Genomic DNA, 18717 nt, shown 5'->3' with positions numbered 1-18717 from the left:
CGGTGACGTACGGACAATCTCAACACTGATAGGCTATCGTGACTCAGCGTCATGCGACTTTCTCGCTTGAGTTGAAAATACTCAACTCACGAGAATTCCTTCACGTCGCCGACCCCGGCTCCTTCGCGTCGCATCACGCCGCCCGACAGGAAATAGCGGCTCTAAGCGTCTTTGCATTGACTTTGTATATAAACTCACCGCCCCGAACGCTCGCTTCGCTTTTGGTCTGAAAGCACCATGAGAGGGCAGTGAAGTTTATACAAGGCACAGGAACAAATACATCTTATCCTCAGCATGGAGACTTACAGGTATGCACAGCAGTTGTGGATCTACAGGCATTCTGAAGGGCAGAGACTCTGGATCTTGTCTGTAGAGAGATTCAAGTGTGGGCATCAGGGCCTGACGAAGCTCCTCTGGCTTGAAGACTGGGAAGAAATAGAGATCAGAGAGGAGAATGCGATGAAAGAGTAATCAAAAAACTTTGTTTTACACTGCTTCAATAACCCATTTGGATTCCATGACTGACACGTGGAAAAAACGGGATTAATTATATATTAATTATAGGAGCAATTTAAGAAGTGAATATCCTTACTCTTCTTTTTCACTGGGGCCTGTGGTGCCTCAGACGTTTCCTCTTCCTCTTTCACCTCCTTCTTTATCTCCGGTTTCCGGTCTTCCGTCTTCAAACTCGCCATTGGTTTTGTTGTCGATGTATCCATGGGAACCCCTTTACCTCCCTCTCCAGAACACTCTTCCTTTTTCAGCTCTGACTTCACGGGCTTTTCCTCTGTTTTGAGGTTGCTGAGCTTCCCTCCTTTAGAGCAGCTGCCGGTGTCGCTCTCCTCCTCCTCATCCTGCTGCTTGATCTCCATCTTGGGGTCGAGGTTGCCGGCTGAAGCGTCCGATTGTGGCTGCTGGGACGATGTGTCCAGGCTGCTGACAGAGGCTGGAGTCAGGACCTGACTGTCTGCCGGAAATGAACCCTTTTGGGACAGCTACAGAGAGACACAGAAACAAACTCAGGTGTGTGGAAATGGTGAATATGTGACACATAAAAGTGATAAAACAGGATAAACTGAGTAGCACAACAGGTGATGCATGGGACAACACCTACGATGCAAAGTTTAGTCATAACTAAGGCAACTGTAAAATTTTTGTGATATACAGGAAGCAGGAGATTAAAACAAACCTTAAGGACATGAGTTACAGCTACAGGATCAATAGAATCTGTGGAATAAGTTGAGCCGCTCTAAACGTTAAAATGTCTATATCAAAGGCTAAATCACACTTACCGGAGTGCGTGGCAGCTGAGCACCGTGCGGCGTTGAACTGGAGCCCAGTCCAGGGTGAGATGGAGTGGTTGAACCAGATGGCCCCATGTGCTGCTGCTGGAGGGACTTGTTGGAGCCTGGGCCCTGGCCAAGCTGGTTCTGCTGGGAGGCTGAAGGTGGAGGCAGCTGTTGTGCGTTAGGGGTGTGTGGCTGTGGAGTCTGGGACCCAGCTAGTCTGGGGGGTGTTTGGTGAGGAGTAGGAGATCGGCTGTGAGCAGGAGAGGGCGAGCTGCCACGCATGGCAGCCAAATGGGGGATGGAGTTGGGTTGCTGGTTTGTGTTAGATGGAGTCATTGAGGAAGTAGGGGCTCCAACAGCTGAGTTGGGACCTCCGCCACCTACGCTCTGAGGACCCATGGGTCCCACAGCGGAGACGCTGCCGGGACCGCTGGCTGAACCTGGCTGTGCTAGAGGACTAGCAACCGGAAGAGAGGGGGGCGTGCCCATCTGCGTCTTAGGTGAGCAGAGGATGAGGGTAAAGAATGAGATGAGAGACCAGAAGAGCGTCAATAAAAAGTATAATTCAAGAGTATTAAACATGTGTGACATGAGATCACTCTTAGGATCGCCTGTAATTTCAGAATTTGCACTTTAGAAAATTGCAACAACGATGTCAAAGGAAGTTGTTTATCAAGTCCACAGTAGTTTCATTTTAGGCATTTTTTTAGCTTTTCTAACTAACACTGGAACAATTTTAAAAACACTATATTTCTAAATGTAGTTTCTGAGTCAAAGCTCCTGTCCCAAGGCCCTGCTCTGGGTCTCTGGTATAGTACTCTCAGATGACACAGGTAAAGACTTAAGTGTAACAAGCAACAGGTAAAAGAACTTCAGGCCAGCTTACCTGTGCTAATCCTGCCTGTGGTCCAGGTTGGGCCATCCCAGCCGGAGCTGTTGCAACTCCTGGTCCTGACCCAGGAAACTGTCCCTGGGACAGATACTGGTTCTGAAGCTGGTTGACATTGGGCTGTCCCACTCTGGGTCCGACCATTCCCATCTACAGGTATAAAACGGCAGGGTTTTTAAATGCTTTTACAACTTTTTCATCGAAGCCATTTGACTGGTTCAAGTTATTTTGTAACAATTATTTTCCTAATTTAAATTATGTTTTGATATGAATACTTAAGTCCTGAAAGAAATTGAAATACACTCTCGTCAAATAAACCGATACCAAAATTCTGAAAACACGTCAATACTCCTTTTGCCAGGTACCGAAGGTACCGAAGATCCAACACGTGAAAGATGGCAATAAGTGCAGCTGCAGCGACAGCTCCGCCTCGACGAATAGAAAAGAGACGTGTATAGAAAACGGGTGAAGTTAGTTTTACTGCTGTTCCCTTCAGCAGCTCCAAGTCAAAGCTTCAATCCCAGTTCTCCCAGTTTTGGGATATGTTGGAGAGCTAATTTAGGCAGACGTTTCACAGTTTTGAATCACCTCAAAATCATCAAAGATGACGATGCAGTTTGCAGCGCTAAGAACTGAATGTCTGTCCAACACGCCTACTGTAGGCGGAGTTTGGACCGTCTGAAAAGTGCAATACGATCCATTTCAATCATCAATAACCGTTTTTCCAGTATAAAAATGTCAAACCAATGCCAGTACAGATAGTTACCACCCTGCAAGGCTGTAATTTCAACAGCCTGCTCATTTATGAATATATTGACATCAAACCACCTTTCATCTCTCCTGGACATTGTTCTGACATTGATTTAATTCTTCACTGGAGTAATATGCAGTAAGATAATCACAGACAAATGTATTTCTGCGTCAGTGTGGGGCAACGATTTAAAGACCCTAATGTTAGTTTAAATCATTTTCTTGCTTATATGTGGCTGTTAAATAAACAGAAACTGTAAAACTGTCGAATGTTAGATGACACGTGGTGTAAGGTTACGTTACCATGACAGCAGGGGTGTAGAAATTACTATGGCAATGAAAAAACACTTGGAAAATCAATTTTAAGTGACTACTACTAAAAGAAACGCACTCATGCTGATAATCCTGACGTACCAGGCTTGTGTTGAGACAAAAGCAAACAGGATTTGCAGTGCTGCCGTTGCCGTCTTGACAAAGTGGGCCGCGATGCTTACACACAAAGAAAACCAAACCATGTGAAACATAGTGTGCTCGGTACTGACCTGGTTGCCTGATGCTCCCATGGGGAGAGGAGGTGTGGACCTCTGGCCCATAGGCTGCATCCCCATCTGATTGAACTGGTTCATACCTGACAAATCACAAAGATACAGCTTGTATTTTGTTCTTAAATAGTTCCCATACATGCTCAGTGGTGCAAAAAATCTCACACCTTAATACGACTAACCATTCCTGTGAAAACAGGTTTCAGTCTCTTTGACTTAACTTGTGGGCTGACAAATACACTGTGTCAAATTTTGGTCCTAACAAACTGATAAATTAAAATAATGCGTCCAGGTTCCCAGTGGTTCTTTACCTGGGCCCTGCATCCTGTTGACCATCTGATTTGGTCCAGCTGGTCGCACCATTGGTGGGTCAGGGAGGGGACCGTCTGCAAAAACAGAGACATGAGATTAAGAAAATCAAGCCGTCATCTGTGCACAGTAGAGAAGGTGAGGCGAAAATGCAATAACAAAGCATGTGTGGAGAGGTTTGAACAAACTCTGGAATGTTTCAACCTTTTTAATTTTTTGTCAAGAAATATCATTGGCATTTGGACTCATGTGGCAACAAATGACTGAACAGAGACACCTGGAAATGCAGTTTAAACCTCTTTCAAAAGATCTGGTCTGATCAGGAGATTAATAATGTGTGTATAATCTGACCCGCAATAATGTGTAATAATCTGACCCGTTGTTTTTTCAACAGAAAAAACAACAACAATGAATACGGCAGAATGTATGACAAAAGTGACAGAGGCAAGAATCGGATTCACATCAACTCCCCTTCAGTCAGAGCTATTAAATTTTGCAACCGGGTAGGACAACCAATAAACAAGCTACAGGCAAGTCTATTCTGTCACTTTTAAAACCTGATTACATTCTTGGTCCAATAAAAAAACATAACTTACATCTTGAAAATGTATTTAATTGAGCCCATAGTAAAATCTGCCAAATACAGCAAAAAGAGGACATCAAGAAAACACAATATGAATAATCTGTGTCACAAATCTGAAGTTGCGTGGCTTGTTTTAAATCTCAATTTGTCAAGTAACACATACAAAACAATGTCACAATGCCCTCCCGATGGAAATTTGGAAGACATCTCCCTATCACAATGTCACATCCAGCCGGATTGATCATTCACAGGAATGTGTGCCGCCACGAGTAACATTACCTCATCCTAGTCTACATATGCTGTATGTCTACTCACTTGGAGGCAGTCCAGTCGGGGGCTGACCCATGCCAGCAGGCCCGAGGCCTAGACCCTGCTTCTGGAGCCGGGTCCTCCTTTTCTCCTCCAGCTCCTTCTGGATTTTATAGATCTTCTCTGCTAGCAGGTGATAGTATTCAGCCTGTCAAAAAGAGGTTAACAAAATAAGGAAAACATGGCAAGAGGGTAAACTTCTCGAAAAATGGAAGAGTTGTAGAAAAGTTTTTTGCTGAACTCTAATAACTATGGAAAGCTAGCAACAGTATAATTTACAGGAAGGGGATTTACCAGCTTCAAGTAATTCTTCAGTCGGGCTCATACACACTAGGTTTTTACAGACGCCCCACAATGGCAGATGTGTGATTTTTTTTTGACTGGCTACAGCCACAAAATGACAGGCAAACTTCCCAGCAGTTTCCTCTTCTTTTCTGAGTAACTCAGTGAGCTAAAGGAGAGAGCAACTTACTCTACTGTTGGCTGACTCATACATGTCTCCCTCAACTTTTCTGGCATAGGCCACAAGGTTCTCCATCCGACGGTCCTTGAGGGCTGCAGGGTCTGGAGTCGGAAAGATGGCCTGAACACTGAGGATGGGAGAACAAACAGAGAAGGAAAGCAAAAGGAGGAGCAAATGGGGAAGGAGGTGAAAAATGATGATGTTAACTCCTGTCATTTTTTCACATTTGTGTTGATCTGGCACCTGAACACTCAGTTTGTGTGGGTACCGGTGTTGTATCTTGGCTAGCTGCACACTACACGGTGATTAAATGTATATTGCAAAAAAAATGCGGGTTTCTTCTTCAACACTTACAGTTTGTGTACCAAATGGTTTCGTAGGTCCTGCGTGATGTCCTCATGCCAGCTTTTCCTCATGCCTGATGCAGAGGGAGGACCTGCTGTGGGCATGGAGCCGACCCCACTGGCATCATTCATCAGACTGGAAGATACAGAAAGGAATCATGTTAACCATTAACTTCTTTTTTTTTTTTTTTTATTTACGTGTGCGATAAAACGCTGAAAGTCTGAAGCTTATATGGGGTGGGCTATGGGATGGTGATGGTGCAGTGGATAAGACAGATGCCTTTGGTGTGAGAGACCGGGGTTCAACTTCCCACTGTGACCATCCACCATTGTATCCCTGAGCAAGACACTTAACCCCTAGCTGGCTCCAGAGGCGTGCGACCACTGACATTTATGGCAATTGTAAGTCGCTTTGGATAAAAGCGTCAGCTAAATGAATAAATATAAAATAAATATATATAGCCAGATAGGTGTTTCCAATCAAGGTGTCCTTGTTAAGGTGTCCGTGTTCCTTCTTACCCTTGGCTGTTCACATTGAGGTGCATCATGGTATCCTGCAACAGGCTGGCTTGTTGGCTCTGAGAGGAAGCTCCCACACCTCCATTTACTCCCAAAGGATTTGCACCTACACACAGAAAAGTTAGCATTCCTTCCTACTAATAATAATGCAGTTACATACCTTACTCTTGAACGTGTATTTCCTAATGTCTTCGTGACTACATGGCCTCAAAAGAAAATTCTTTAGGTGGTGATCAGACTATCTACATCATTGCTCCTCTTTTCTTTTACCTGGAGCCCTTTTAAAGGCACTTTTGTTCCTGGCAATAAACAACTACTGAAAGGCCACATGAAGCACCTAACTTTCCACGTGATTTTCTTACTAGCTGAACTTTTTTAAATCCTTGACTGGGCTCTGGAAAGATACTAAGCTCTCGGTGCTGTCAGGAACAGGGAAAAGTATTTCTTTCTAGTGAAAATACTTGTAGCAAGTGAACATGCAACCTAACTCACCCATTGGGTTCAGCGTCCTCATGCCAGCCTGGCCTTGCAGACCTTGGTTGGGCATATTGGGCTGGGCAGTCTGAGCCTGGATCTGGTTCCCCTGGTAGGTGAGGCCCAGGGCTGCGTAGGCTCTTTCTATGGAGCTGGGGTCAATCTGGCTCGGTGGGTTGAGGTTGGGAGTACTTGGCTGGCCACCAGGTACTGCCCCAAGAGAGCTGCCCAGACCTGCACCGGACACACCAAGTAGAGCTGTAAGGACATAAGAAGAAGAGAGGAAAGGGTTAATAACACATCTGATCTGTTCACCAGAATATATATAAAAAAATAAATAAAAAAAAACATATAGATTTGGCTCACTAATACTGCCATGGCTGTGGGATTCAATACAGCACAAAGTAAGGGTGATAACATCACAATATTAAATAGCAATATCTTTCTATATCAATATATATTTGTAAAATCACATAATATACGTACAATTGACGACAATATAACAATACAATATGATGATATCATTAATATGTACAGTGTATTGTGAACAGTAGTGTTGTTTGGTCAGATACAGACACTCACACTGCGGGTTCCTCTTGTCTCCAGCATTCTTCAGTGGCAGGCAGACAGGACAGTCATGTCGCGTGCAGTTCTTCCAATGGGAGATGATCTGCCTCGATGATGCACAGTGAGCAACTGAGAATGAGAAAGGGCAGGTAGACAGGATGAGTTGGTAAACACCGTGGTATATAAGGGAGGGGAAAGAGGCAGAAGAACAATAATGAAACTAAGTGTTGTGAAGTGACCAGTGGAAAAATAAATAAATAAATAAAATAAAGAGATGCCTGCCTGTTACTTAACAACAGCTGCTGAATCAAGAAGACAGAAAACTGTTATGAAGTTAACCTAGTGCTGGTGTTATTTTATAGTTTTATTACACAAAACAAACAAACAATACTCTATATAAAGTTAATAACAGATTTTTTCCTGAATAAACTACGCTGGGCGCGTCCTTTTTAATAAAGGAATATGTTAACTGATTCAATACAGCTTCTTTGTGTTTGAATAATATTTTTGAGGTGACACTGGAGTTCCACAAATATGATGTCCAAGCAATATAAAAGTGGGTCAACAAAGACAATATTTGTTAAATGGACAGATGCTGGGTGATTGTGATCTCACTAGGGTTGTCAATTATAATATAAAAGGTGAAATAACTCTGCGTTATCCTTGATAACACTTGAATATCTCTGTAACAAGCACAGGATCGTGCAGCCTCCCTTCTACTCACCCTGACAGGACTTGCCAGCCTGGCAGTGCGTCATGTGGTTGAGGACGTTCTTCATGGTGCGGCAGTGGGGCAGGTTGCACTGTCGGACTTCACCGTTGGCCTGCTCCCGCCGCTGGCACTTGTGTGCATGAAGCAGGAGTACAAGTTGCTGCTGGATTAGCTTGCGCTTCTCAGGGTCAGCTGTGGGTGGTGCTCCGGCTGCCGCTGATGCTGCAGAAACCTGGGCACCGGGACCCACCAGACCTGCCTGCGCATTGGGCACCATCCCTGGGGCCCCACCCACAGGTGCAACAGAGGGACCGCCCACACCTGTTTGAGACTGTTGGGAGCCCTGGTAAGAGAAGTGAGAGGGAATAAGAGGACGTGACATAGATGAGAAGAGTAGCAAATACATAGGAAATAGGGAGAGTTAAGATTGAAGATATCAGGGAATACAGAGCCGTAAACAGTGGCACAGTGGGAAGAAACGCAAACAGGCAGAGGTGAGGCACAAAGCAATCATTTTGATTTTGCTTCTTAAATCTGCCAACTTGGTAAAATAATTATAGTACAACTCATTCTTGCATGTGACAAACATTTTTTCAGGTGGTTTGTATTTGTTCCTTACCATGGCACCCATTCCTTGCAGGGGTTTCTTGTCTACATTGAACTGGGTCAGGCTGTTGGCCATGGGACCTTTACTCTGGAGCTGAGGGCCCAGCCCTGCGCCTCCCAGACCTTGATTCCCCTGCCCTGTATATGGGCCTCCAAAGGCCCCTGGGTTCCCCATCATCCCCATCTAGGAGGAAAAAAGGAAAACAAGGATAAACAGAAGTTAGTAAGCATGACGAGGAGTTATGAAGTGTAGAAGAGCGATGTAGGGTCCATCAGACGAAGTACGACAACAATTACCGATGCAGCGGCAACCACATTTCAATGATGTCATTAATTGAACTGTTCATGTAACAGTATTTTGTGTTCTGGCAGTTTGCTACATACTATTCCAATGTCTCCCCAAGATCTCTAATCCTAGCTTAAATGAGCAGGAGTTAAAGGGAAGTTTTCATTTCCCAAAATAACATTAGAGCACGTCTGTTTTTACCACGGGCACTTTTTATTGCTCAACAGCAATTAAGCCAACCACCACTGAAGGGAGACTTCAGTTATCCAGGTTACAGCATCATGTAACGTGTAATTAATCAATTAGAAAATCATCTAAAACATATGAAAACCAAAATGTAACATCAACAGCAGTAACAGTAGCCAGCAGTGTGTGTGACAGCAATCTGACATCAATAGTTCCCCTTTTCTCTCGGCACACTGAAGGAGTTGTTTGAAACCACTGATCTATTCCTCATTAGTACCCCTGTCTCTTCACTCTCCTTACACTGTCAATTGTCTTCATAAGCTGCAATGCATTTTTCCTTTTACTGCTTCCTATATCTAACCCGGAATCCCTCTCACTGCTTTTGATCTCTATGGCTCCAGTGTCTCCACCACATTAATTCAGCAGCAGCCTGCCACTGCAACAGTTTTACTGTCACTCCTGAGGGACTGTCAATCACACAAGCAGAGCAGTTTTCTGCCACTTCAACTCGAAGCAAAGCATGCTGTGCATGGTTGTTAAAATACATAGATACAGTCATGTACCCAAAGCACTACTTTGTGGTTGTAAAGGGGAAAAAAAGCATCTCTTGCATCTCTCTCTCTGAGTGGAGAACCAAACTAGAGTCTGCAATAAATTAGCTTCAGTTAAAGGGAAAAACAACAGCAAAATCTAATCTGTGAGTATGTTTTACACATAAACTTGTGGATTTGACCTACAATCAATCACGTGCAAAAATCTGCTGTCATCAACTGTACTTACTAAATGATGCAAGTAATGATGCCTTTAATAATTATACACAAATTATTGCCAAAATTAGTTCATGATTCTGTTTAAGAAGTTACAGTTTTGGGTAGTGGAAAGATTTTGAAAATTAACTGGAAGATTATGTGAGTTCGGGGAGAGCGTGTACTTGAAATACAGGATTTTATTTTCAACAGTCATATTCCATACACTGCATAGAATTTTAGAAAAGAATTAAACAGTTCATATGTTAAACTATGTTACGAGGACATTTCTGAAAGAATTCCTACCTTGTTCATTGCTCCAGGTTGCTGGCCTCTCATCCCAGGCTGGCCCCCTGGTCCCTGCTGCTGTAGGGTCTCAGCCAACAGGTTGCTGTTGCCACCCATCCCCTGATTCCCAAAGCCCATCCTGGGGGAGCCATTCATCACCTGGCTCCCTATCATGCCTGGCTGCTGCGGTCCATTATTGCCTTTCTGCTGCGCTCCCATCATGGCCCTGTTCATGCCACCCATCATTCCAGCTGCAGGATTCTGTTGCTGCTGCATCATGTTGGCTTGCTGCTGAGGGGAGAGGTGCTGCTGCTGCCCCTGGCCCATCATCTGCGGAGGCCCCTGGCCGGGGGATGCCTTCATGTTTGCCAAGTGTTGCCCCATGGCTGTGGGGCCTCCTGGGCTGCCCATGGCTCCTTGGTGACCTTGTTGGGTCGCAGTGGGTGCGCCTGACCGTAAAAGCTCAGACAGCTGTTTGTGCTTGGCGACCGCATCTTGGCCTCCGCCAACACCCCCAGGAACCCCTCCTGGTCCGAGCCCAAGACCCATTCCTCCTGCCCCTCCACTGCCTCCTCCAAGACCCAGCCCTGCAGGTCCTCCTCCAAGAGTGGTGTGCAACTGGCTGAGGTCCCCTCCATTGACCAGGCCTGGTTCATTAGAGCTGATGAGCTCATCTGGGAGATCATGCTCCAAGTCAAATAGTGAGCCAAAATCTAAAACAGGGAAGAAATGCAAAGTTTAGGAGGGGGGACACAATGATGTTGGGAGACAAAAAAGGGAAGGGGGTTAGGGGAGGACAAAAAGGGCCACAGCCATGTTAAGCTGGTATAATCCTTAATTTTTCAGCATGACTGAGTGAAAATGCAATTGCATGCTTGACATCAAAATCTGTTAACAGGTGTATTATCAATTTACTGCCATCAGAAAATAATAACATGCCATCAAGCACAACACAACTGAGCACTAACTACAGGTGAGATCCAGAAGAACTTCAGAGTGAGAGTGTGTGTGTGTGTGTGTGAAGCTGCCTGCACAAACATTAATGCAAACACACGTGCCCGAATGGCATTGCTCGCACAGGGATTCCCTGACCAGTAAAGTGATCCAACAGGTTTATATAGACAAGGTGACGAATGGACCATTTCATAGAAGTAATGCCACAAAATGGAGCCAAGTCGGTAGAGATGCACACTCACTGCGTCAGTCCGTATCCAAGGAGTTCAGCAGCACACGGCTTAGGCAATCAAGATCTTCTATCTTTAAAGATGGACATCAAGACCAAAAAGCCCACACCCCCAAATTTCTCAAAGCACAGAATCGAATAAAGTCGTGACAGGTTGTTCTTCCATCAATCAATTTTTTTTTCCCCAACGCTGTAAGGTACCACATTACTCTCCCAATACAAGATCACAAAAGTGTGTTTTTTCTGTTTCATACAACTACAAAGTGAATACTTAATTTTTCTGGTTACAGGTCAGATTAAGTAAGTGATGAAGACACCACTTTCAGCTCAGGTCACTTGCCATTGTTTTGGTGGTTTTCTTTTACATTTTGATTAATTGTGATATGTTAAATGATTTATCTACAATGAAAATAATGTGCAATTGCAGCCCTAACTTTTAATTAACTAAATGAGCCATTTTTCATAAGCGGCAAACATTTACAAACTGATTTTTGAAAGTACAAGCACAGACACAAGTATGTAAGAACTTATACCAATTCCTCATCATATGCTTTTATTTCTCAAATTAACTATATCTCAGAAGACAATACACATGAGACATCACTGCACTGATAACATAAACGTGTGTCTGGATGATTTTACCGTCAAAGAACCTTTCCACAGATGTTGACAATCACTGACAGCCTGAGCTGCGCGGGCAGCATAAGATGCAGCTGTTCTTGGTAAAATGATTGAGTGAAGTGATGAAATCTGTGTGAATATTTCGTGATTAGAGCAGTATTTGCTTGCTAGCTTGACTCACTGGTTAATATCGCAGTGGCTGGGCATGGCGCTGTCCATGCTCCACAGTTTCGTTCGCAGGCCACTATTCCAGCTGCTGTCACACGCCACAAAAAATACACCAACAATGGCAAATTGAACGATCAGTCGGACCCGTGGGCCTAAATTTAGCTCTCCAACAAGGCTATCCCCACTACCATCGGTAACCTGTGCTTTCACCGAGCTTATCAACGGTAACTTGTCAACGTTAGTTGGGAAAGGGTTAGGGTTAGTTATGATGGGGCGACACCACAATTTGTTTTAGACGTTAGGAGCCTTAAAAACTGAAATAACAGACTGGGGCTTGGTGTAGCGGACTGTCAATTTGGCACAACTGTAACACATCAAACTTTATAAGTTGGCCTGGCATTAGGCTTATTATCAGCCCGGCTAAAGTAGCCATTAGCCACGGGAGCGAGGACCCACATTCAGATAGCTAACCTAGCCTTAGCCGAGTGGCTAACCTCCGGCTAAAATGGATGTTAGCATGTGAGCTAGCTGGGGGAGCTCTTCTTCACGTCCGACACACACTCACTACTAGCAAGCTAACATTAGCAAGCTACGACAAAAACAGAGGAGTAATCCCGCGTCTTCTGCCTCTTTCAAGTAAACACAAGCCTCCGAAGATTAACAAACTTAACTAATAACACCGTAACAAATGATATCATGAAACAATACTTACCATTTCCATCGCTGGCAGAGGCGGAAAGTGCCGGAGAGGAGAGTTTAGGCCTCTTGGCTGAAGGCGGGCCAGAGTCCAGAACGTTCTCGGCCATATTTTTTCGAAATAAAAATATATAAAGTATCCACAATTGCAGACGTTTTCACGCCCTTAGAACCTCATTCCTTTTCGTTTCCAATATTGCGACTTTTCCCCCTCCTTTTGGGGGACTAAGAGGGGGAAAGTCCCGTGTACAAATTACTCCTCTTTCCCTGGGTTCGCCTCTCGATTTCAGCCTCGGCGTATAACAACCCCCCTCCCTCCCTCGTCGGATTTTTTGTTCTTTATAAATTTCTGCCAGCGGAGGAGGAGGGGGTCGGTGAAAGTAAAGAGGGAGACACACGCAGCGGCTTCCCTCTAAACTTACACAGCCTCTTCGGATGTAAATAAACTGTCCCCGGGCCTCTCTCCCATGGTTGCATCAGTCATTTCAACCTCCTTTCCAGCGGAGTGTGGATGGAGATAATGTCGGGCAGAAACGGCTCGTCTGCCTGCGAAGTGATGGTGGTTGTGGTAGTGGTGGTGCTGCTGGTGGCAGCGGGTAAGGATGAGGGGATGTAAATAAAAAAATAAAGCTGAAAAATGTGCAGCTGTAATGGTGGATAAAGTATTATGTTTATTCGCTGGGCTGTGCATGTATAAGAAAGAAAGAAAAGTTATTCATTGTGAAATTAATCTATGCAGTAAACTGAACTTGCATCTGTGTTTTGGTGAGTTTTAAGATTTCACGATTTAGTCATTTTATTGTGTACATGCATACATAAAAAAAATTATATGCTGTTCCCCCCAGCCCACAGCAGTGCAACAAGAAAGAAAATACACAGTAGCCTATATAATAAGTTTGTTGCAAAGAAGGATTGTTTTAAACAGTTATCAAGTAATCTAGTTGCTAATAAATTTTGCAGCCAGGACCTTTAAAAAGAGTAAATTAAACATTAAACAACAATTAAACAAACAAGTGCAGCAGACCAAGGTGGGTTCACAAACACTGAAAGTTGTATGCACATCTGGAAAGACTTGGTGAAACTTGATTCCTCAGTAATTGATATTAACTAATTTAAAGGCCCAATCTTGCCATCTTTCTATCATTACTCAGCATGTCCTTCTGTTGTGACACTCAACGAGCCCTCAGTCCAAATGTATTCCTGTCTTGTTCATGCACCAGAACAGTCGTAAGCCTTTACTCTGTCACTTGTTGAGTATTTATTTAGCCCGTCAAAGTAAATTTGCTGCTCGAGTCTTCATTTTTTTTCCTCTTAAGGAACACACCAATTAATTTACTCCAGTAAAAGCGTTCAAAATCATCCCGTAGTCTTTGAGGTTTCCCACTGCAAAGCAAAGACCAGTTTTGACTTTTTCTTGTCAACCTTCACTTACAGCAGCACAAGAGCAGTTATAGTGTACATGCTCAATATAGGTGTAACTGCTTCACAGCCATTCATTCACAGTCTTATTCACAGAGGTTAATCTTAGCCTGTCAACACTCAGCATTCTCAATGTTTCCCAAAACACCCACAATTAGTAGTTTTAATGTTAGATTTTCAAAATCCAGACTGTATGACAGCGTAACATTTACTGTATATCCTTTATGTGCTTGTTCCACGAATCATTTGGAGTAATCTTATGCTTATTTTGAGTTGAATAGTTAAACCAAAGATGTAATTTTTAATTACTGCAGATTTACATAATATGAAAACATGTAGATGTCTTAAGAATACATGTACTCTCTTCTAGAATCTAGAATAAAGTTTTGTGAATCTAAAATGTGTTTGGCCAATTACAGTAGTATTCCTACTGAATGACCAGTGGGACAAAAGCAGTTTGTAAAAGAAGACCAATGTGTTCACTGTTAGCAATGGGAAAGAGTAGGATTTTACAGATTTACAATAAGGAGCTAAGTACTTTACACACACTATGTAAACTGTTTGTATGAAACCTGTTTGTCAGGCCTTTTGGGGTGCATTCTGTATTCATATAAGTAATTAAATGGGCTATCAGAAGTATAAAAATATATGCTGCATGTGGTCATTATTTGAGAAAACATGAGCTTCTGTCACTGTGGGTTTTGGTTATCACACCAAATGCATCCTCTTTATTACAGGTGACAACATTTTTTGAAGGTGAACTCAATTTGACATAATCAAAAGTGAGACTTGCTCTTCTCTTCAGCCAATCTAGCGCATGCATTCTGGTCTTGCCCTCAGCATGAGAACTACCATCAGTGAGGTTCTTGGGATGACGTTAAGACCTTTTAGCTATATTTGGTACAGCAGATGCAACTTTGGGTTTAAATGCAAACCAGTCTGACATCATTACATTCACATTGTTTTTGGCCTGAAGGAGAATTTTGCTGGTGTGGAAATCTACCACTCCTCCATCTGCTGCTGTTTGGCTAGAAGACAAAATGCTTTTTCTAAAACTAAAAAAGATTAAATTTACACTGAGGGGGTCTGTGAAACATTTCTACTTGAAATGTCAACCTTCCATGTCATACTTTGACGGTCTATTGATTACCTCACAGAATAACTAAAGCATTGTAAATTAGCGTATTCTGAACCATCTAACATGTTGTAGGGGTTGTGCCTTGGAAGGGCATGAAAATGTGCAAATACAAGACCCATACCGGCTCGGACGTCGCCCTGGTCAACAAGGTCCGCGTCAGGTGCTAAGGAACCAGGGCAACTTGATGACAAATGGGCTACTGGAACAAGACATTTCTGGACTAGAGCAGAAAATATGGATCTGATGCAATGCTACTATACATGCGATCCCGGGGAGAGGGGTTATATGCAGAGACTGTGGGATATATGGATGCTTCGAAACCCATCATCAACACCGACAAAGAAACATCTCCTAGCTCAGTTTTCTAACATCCGAAAACGGCAGCTCCTATCACAACTAGAGATTGATAAGGTACAACAAATATGCACAAGTCACCATCAAGTGCTGCACATACCAAGGCGATGCACTATCCCCACTGCTGTTCTGCAGAGGCCTGAACCCCCTCAGCCAGATCATCACAAAGACTGGCTATGGATACCGGTTCCTATGGTGGTCACCTCCTCTACATGGATGACATCAAGTTGTATGCCAGAAATGAGCGAGTCATCGACTCACTGATCCACACTACCAGGATCAACATCAACAACATTGGAATGTCATTCGGCCTGGACAAGTGTGGCCACATGGTATCAAAAAGAAGAAGGCCACATTGCAGATGTTCAGGACAGCTACAAATATCTTGGGGTGCCGCAGGCAAACGGAAAGGAAGTCCGCCTCAGCCAAATACCTACAGAGTGTAAGGCAGGTCCTGAAAAGTCAGCTGACTGGGAAGAACAAGATCTGAGCCATCAACACATACGCCCTGCCAGTCATCGGATACCCCGCTGGTATAATAAACTGGCCAAAGGAGGAAATCCACTGACATCAAGACAAGAAAGCTCCTCAATCCCCAAACTACTGTCCAGGATGAAACGACAAAGATCCAGGAGTACATCATGGAGATGGCCCCCAAAGATTATCTTAGTCAATACTTCAGGCAGCAGAAACCCAAGGCTGAGGACAAGGAAGACGAAGAACCTTCATGGAGAGACAAGCCGCTGCACGGCATGTACCACAGACAAATAGAAGAAGTAGCTGATATCAAGAAATCCTACCAGTGGTTGGAAAAGGCTGGACTAAAGGACAGCATACATTAATCATGGCGGCACAAGAACAGGCACAAGATCCATAGAGGCTGAGGTCTACCACACCAGGCAGGATCCCATGTGCAGACTGTACAAGGATGCCCCTGAGACAGTACAGCACATAACAGCAGGATGTAAGATGCAGGCAGGAAGTGCGTACATGGAACACCATAACCAGGTAGCTGACATAGCGTACAGGAAAATCTGCCATGACTATGGGCTGGAATTCCCAAGATCGAAATGGGAGACACCTCCTTAGGTAGTTGAGAATGACCGAGCTAAGATCCTGTGGGACCTGAAGATCCAGACTGACAAACTGGTGATGGCTAACCAACCAGACATCGTGTTGATCGACAAACAGCAGAAGAAGGCTGCAGTGATAGACGTGGCGATCCCAAGCGACAGCAACATCAAGAACCACCAGGAGCGTCAGTGTCCACAGTGAGGAGTGTCAGCAATGTCTGGTTGATCTTCGCATTGCAAAATACACAATCTAATTATGAGTATAATTCTAAAAGAAAGCTAGCACTGCATTCTCATCGGTGCCCCCACACATTTAAAAGCATATTATTTATTTTTTCCAAGCCTGTCTTGATACAATACTCACATGCCAAAATGTTAAGCGTTACTGGTGGTTGTCATGATTCCTTGTCTATACTGACTCTATAACGCTTTCTTAATCTGACTCAACTGTAAGAGGATGAGGACAAAATTCTAAAGTTCATTAGAAACAGTTTTGAGGCTTCAGCAGTCTGACTTAGATAAGTAAGTAGGAAGTGGGACATCATTGATTTTTTTAACTAGACTGCTTAAGCCTCATTCAGCTTCAACTGTGGATCGATACCCGGTTCTAAAAGGACCCGGTTCCAAAATTTCTCAAAACCCGAAAATCAATAAGGTCCGAGCTGATCAATACTGCTATCGAGACTAGCGGGTCCTATAATGTAATGTTAAAACACGATAAATAAGAAAACGAATGTTTCCAATAATAGCACCAAAACACGGTATAACACAGGCCCGGGACTGTTTATCATCAGGCTGCAACCTCTGCCTGCTCTCGGTCGTCTCCCACACACACACACACACACACACACACACACACACACACACACACAGCGGCCAGCAGAGAGAAACGCCGCTCCGTTGCGGTGGAGTTGCCGACAGCTACACTCATGTACTTGCAATAAAACCTTTGCGAGTAAAAAGACAATACTTTATCAATACACCTGTCTGTAAGGTAACGTTAAGCATGTACAAAGGGTTCATTTAATCATCTCTATAATCAGTCTCTCATCCTGCATGTTTTATACAAGCACAGCTAACGTTAACTTTTAGCCTAATGTTAAAAACAAGCTAAATAGAAAGATGTCTGTCTGGAGCATAGACTGCTCTGTAGTCTTAAAATCTGGCACATTGTTGTAAACTCAGTTGCTGGCTCCTTCAACCAGATAACGTTACCTGCAGGCAGTGACTAACAGCAGAGAGGAGGTGACTGAGACAGACTGATGCCTGAGTTTTTATTCTTTTTAAACGTCACTCAGTATTGTGATGTCAGATATTGAGTTTACATAGTGACTTTGCTGTTGTAAACATTAATGTTGCTGCTCTAGAAACAACATTTAGTTGTATTTAAAATATCAAATTCAAAAACAACCAGGCAGTTAATATACACATTTCATATGTCATCTAAATATATTACAATTTTATTGCACATTGAATATTTTCCTCATACCGTGCAGGTCTACCTCATGCCTGTTGGGTCTGGTCTTACCAAATAACCATCACCAAATTCTCAAAAAAACTCTGAAAAACTGAATGCAGGTGGCGGAAAACAAATCTCCAGGTTCATTATGACACCTATAAAGAGAGACTTCGCATTTATAATTTAGAACTGAGAAATGCAAGGCGGTCCTTCTTCTCTGACATCATCACCAAAGACACTAATAATGCACGTGCCCTGTTTGCTACTGTCGACAGGCTAACCGACCCTCCTGTGTCTGTAGCCTCTGACCTATCCACCAGGGCCTGCAATGAATTTGCCTCCTTCTTCACAGACAAAATTCAAACAATTAGACAAGCAATCAGGTGCCTCCATGTCAGTAACAGGATATGTCTTGTCCCTGTGTCCACTTAAAAACAATTCATATAGCATGAGACAATATGATTCTATTAACCATAAAAACCTGGAGGACATAATACAACATCTGAAATCCTCCTCATGCTGCCTTGATATTTTGCCAACAGGTTTTTTTCAAAACGCATGGCCTCAGATCTACTACAAATTGTCAACATGTCTCTCCTCTCAGGTTTTTTCCCCACAGGCCCTGAAAACTGCAGTCATCAAGCCACTCTTAAAAAAGAGCAATCTAGACAGGTCACTAATGAGTAATTACAGGCCCATATCAAATCTCCCATTTTAAAGTAAAATCATTAAAAAGGCTGTTTT

The 18717-nt window shown here is 43.5% G+C and overlaps 2 protein-coding genes across 3 annotated transcripts in view; both read right to left on the bottom strand.

Moving 5' to 3' along the window:
• The window catches only part of ep300a (E1A binding protein p300 a), a 32043-nt gene extending 18983 nt beyond the window's left edge, over positions 1 to 13060 (bottom strand). Inside the window, exons 1-16 of the mRNA XM_046069764.1 lie at positions 12547 to 13060; positions 9881 to 10575; positions 8370 to 8540; positions 7763 to 8093; positions 7054 to 7167; positions 6490 to 6729; positions 5998 to 6103; positions 5489 to 5614; positions 5144 to 5261; positions 4678 to 4819; positions 3782 to 3856; positions 3471 to 3556; positions 2176 to 2328; positions 1293 to 1784; positions 593 to 995; positions 307 to 425 (exon numbers count right to left, since the gene is read on the bottom strand). Of these exons, the coding sequence (XP_045925720.1) occupies positions 307 to 425; positions 593 to 995; positions 1293 to 1784; positions 2176 to 2328; positions 3471 to 3556; positions 3782 to 3856; positions 4678 to 4819; positions 5144 to 5261; positions 5489 to 5614; positions 5998 to 6103; positions 6490 to 6729; positions 7054 to 7167; positions 7763 to 8093; positions 8370 to 8540; positions 9881 to 10575; positions 12547 to 12640 (3465 nt within the window). The 5' untranslated portion in view covers positions 12641 to 13060. The remainder of the gene's footprint in view (positions 1 to 306; positions 426 to 592; positions 996 to 1292; positions 1785 to 2175; positions 2329 to 3470; positions 3557 to 3781; positions 3857 to 4677; positions 4820 to 5143; positions 5262 to 5488; positions 5615 to 5997; positions 6104 to 6489; positions 6730 to 7053; positions 7168 to 7762; positions 8094 to 8369; positions 8541 to 9880; positions 10576 to 12546) is intronic.
• snx29 (sorting nexin 29) overlaps positions 1 to 18717 on the bottom strand; it is a 356821-nt gene that overhangs the window by 333016 nt on the left and 5088 nt on the right. The window lies entirely within an intron of this gene.

This window comes from Micropterus dolomieu, linkage group LG14 (assembly GCF_021292245.1).
Source record: "Micropterus dolomieu isolate WLL.071019.BEF.003 ecotype Adirondacks linkage group LG14, ASM2129224v1, whole genome shotgun sequence".
NCBI lineage: Eukaryota > Metazoa > Chordata > Actinopteri > Centrarchiformes > Centrarchidae > Micropterus > Micropterus dolomieu.
This window is presented reverse-complemented; position numbering and strand designations above follow the sequence as displayed.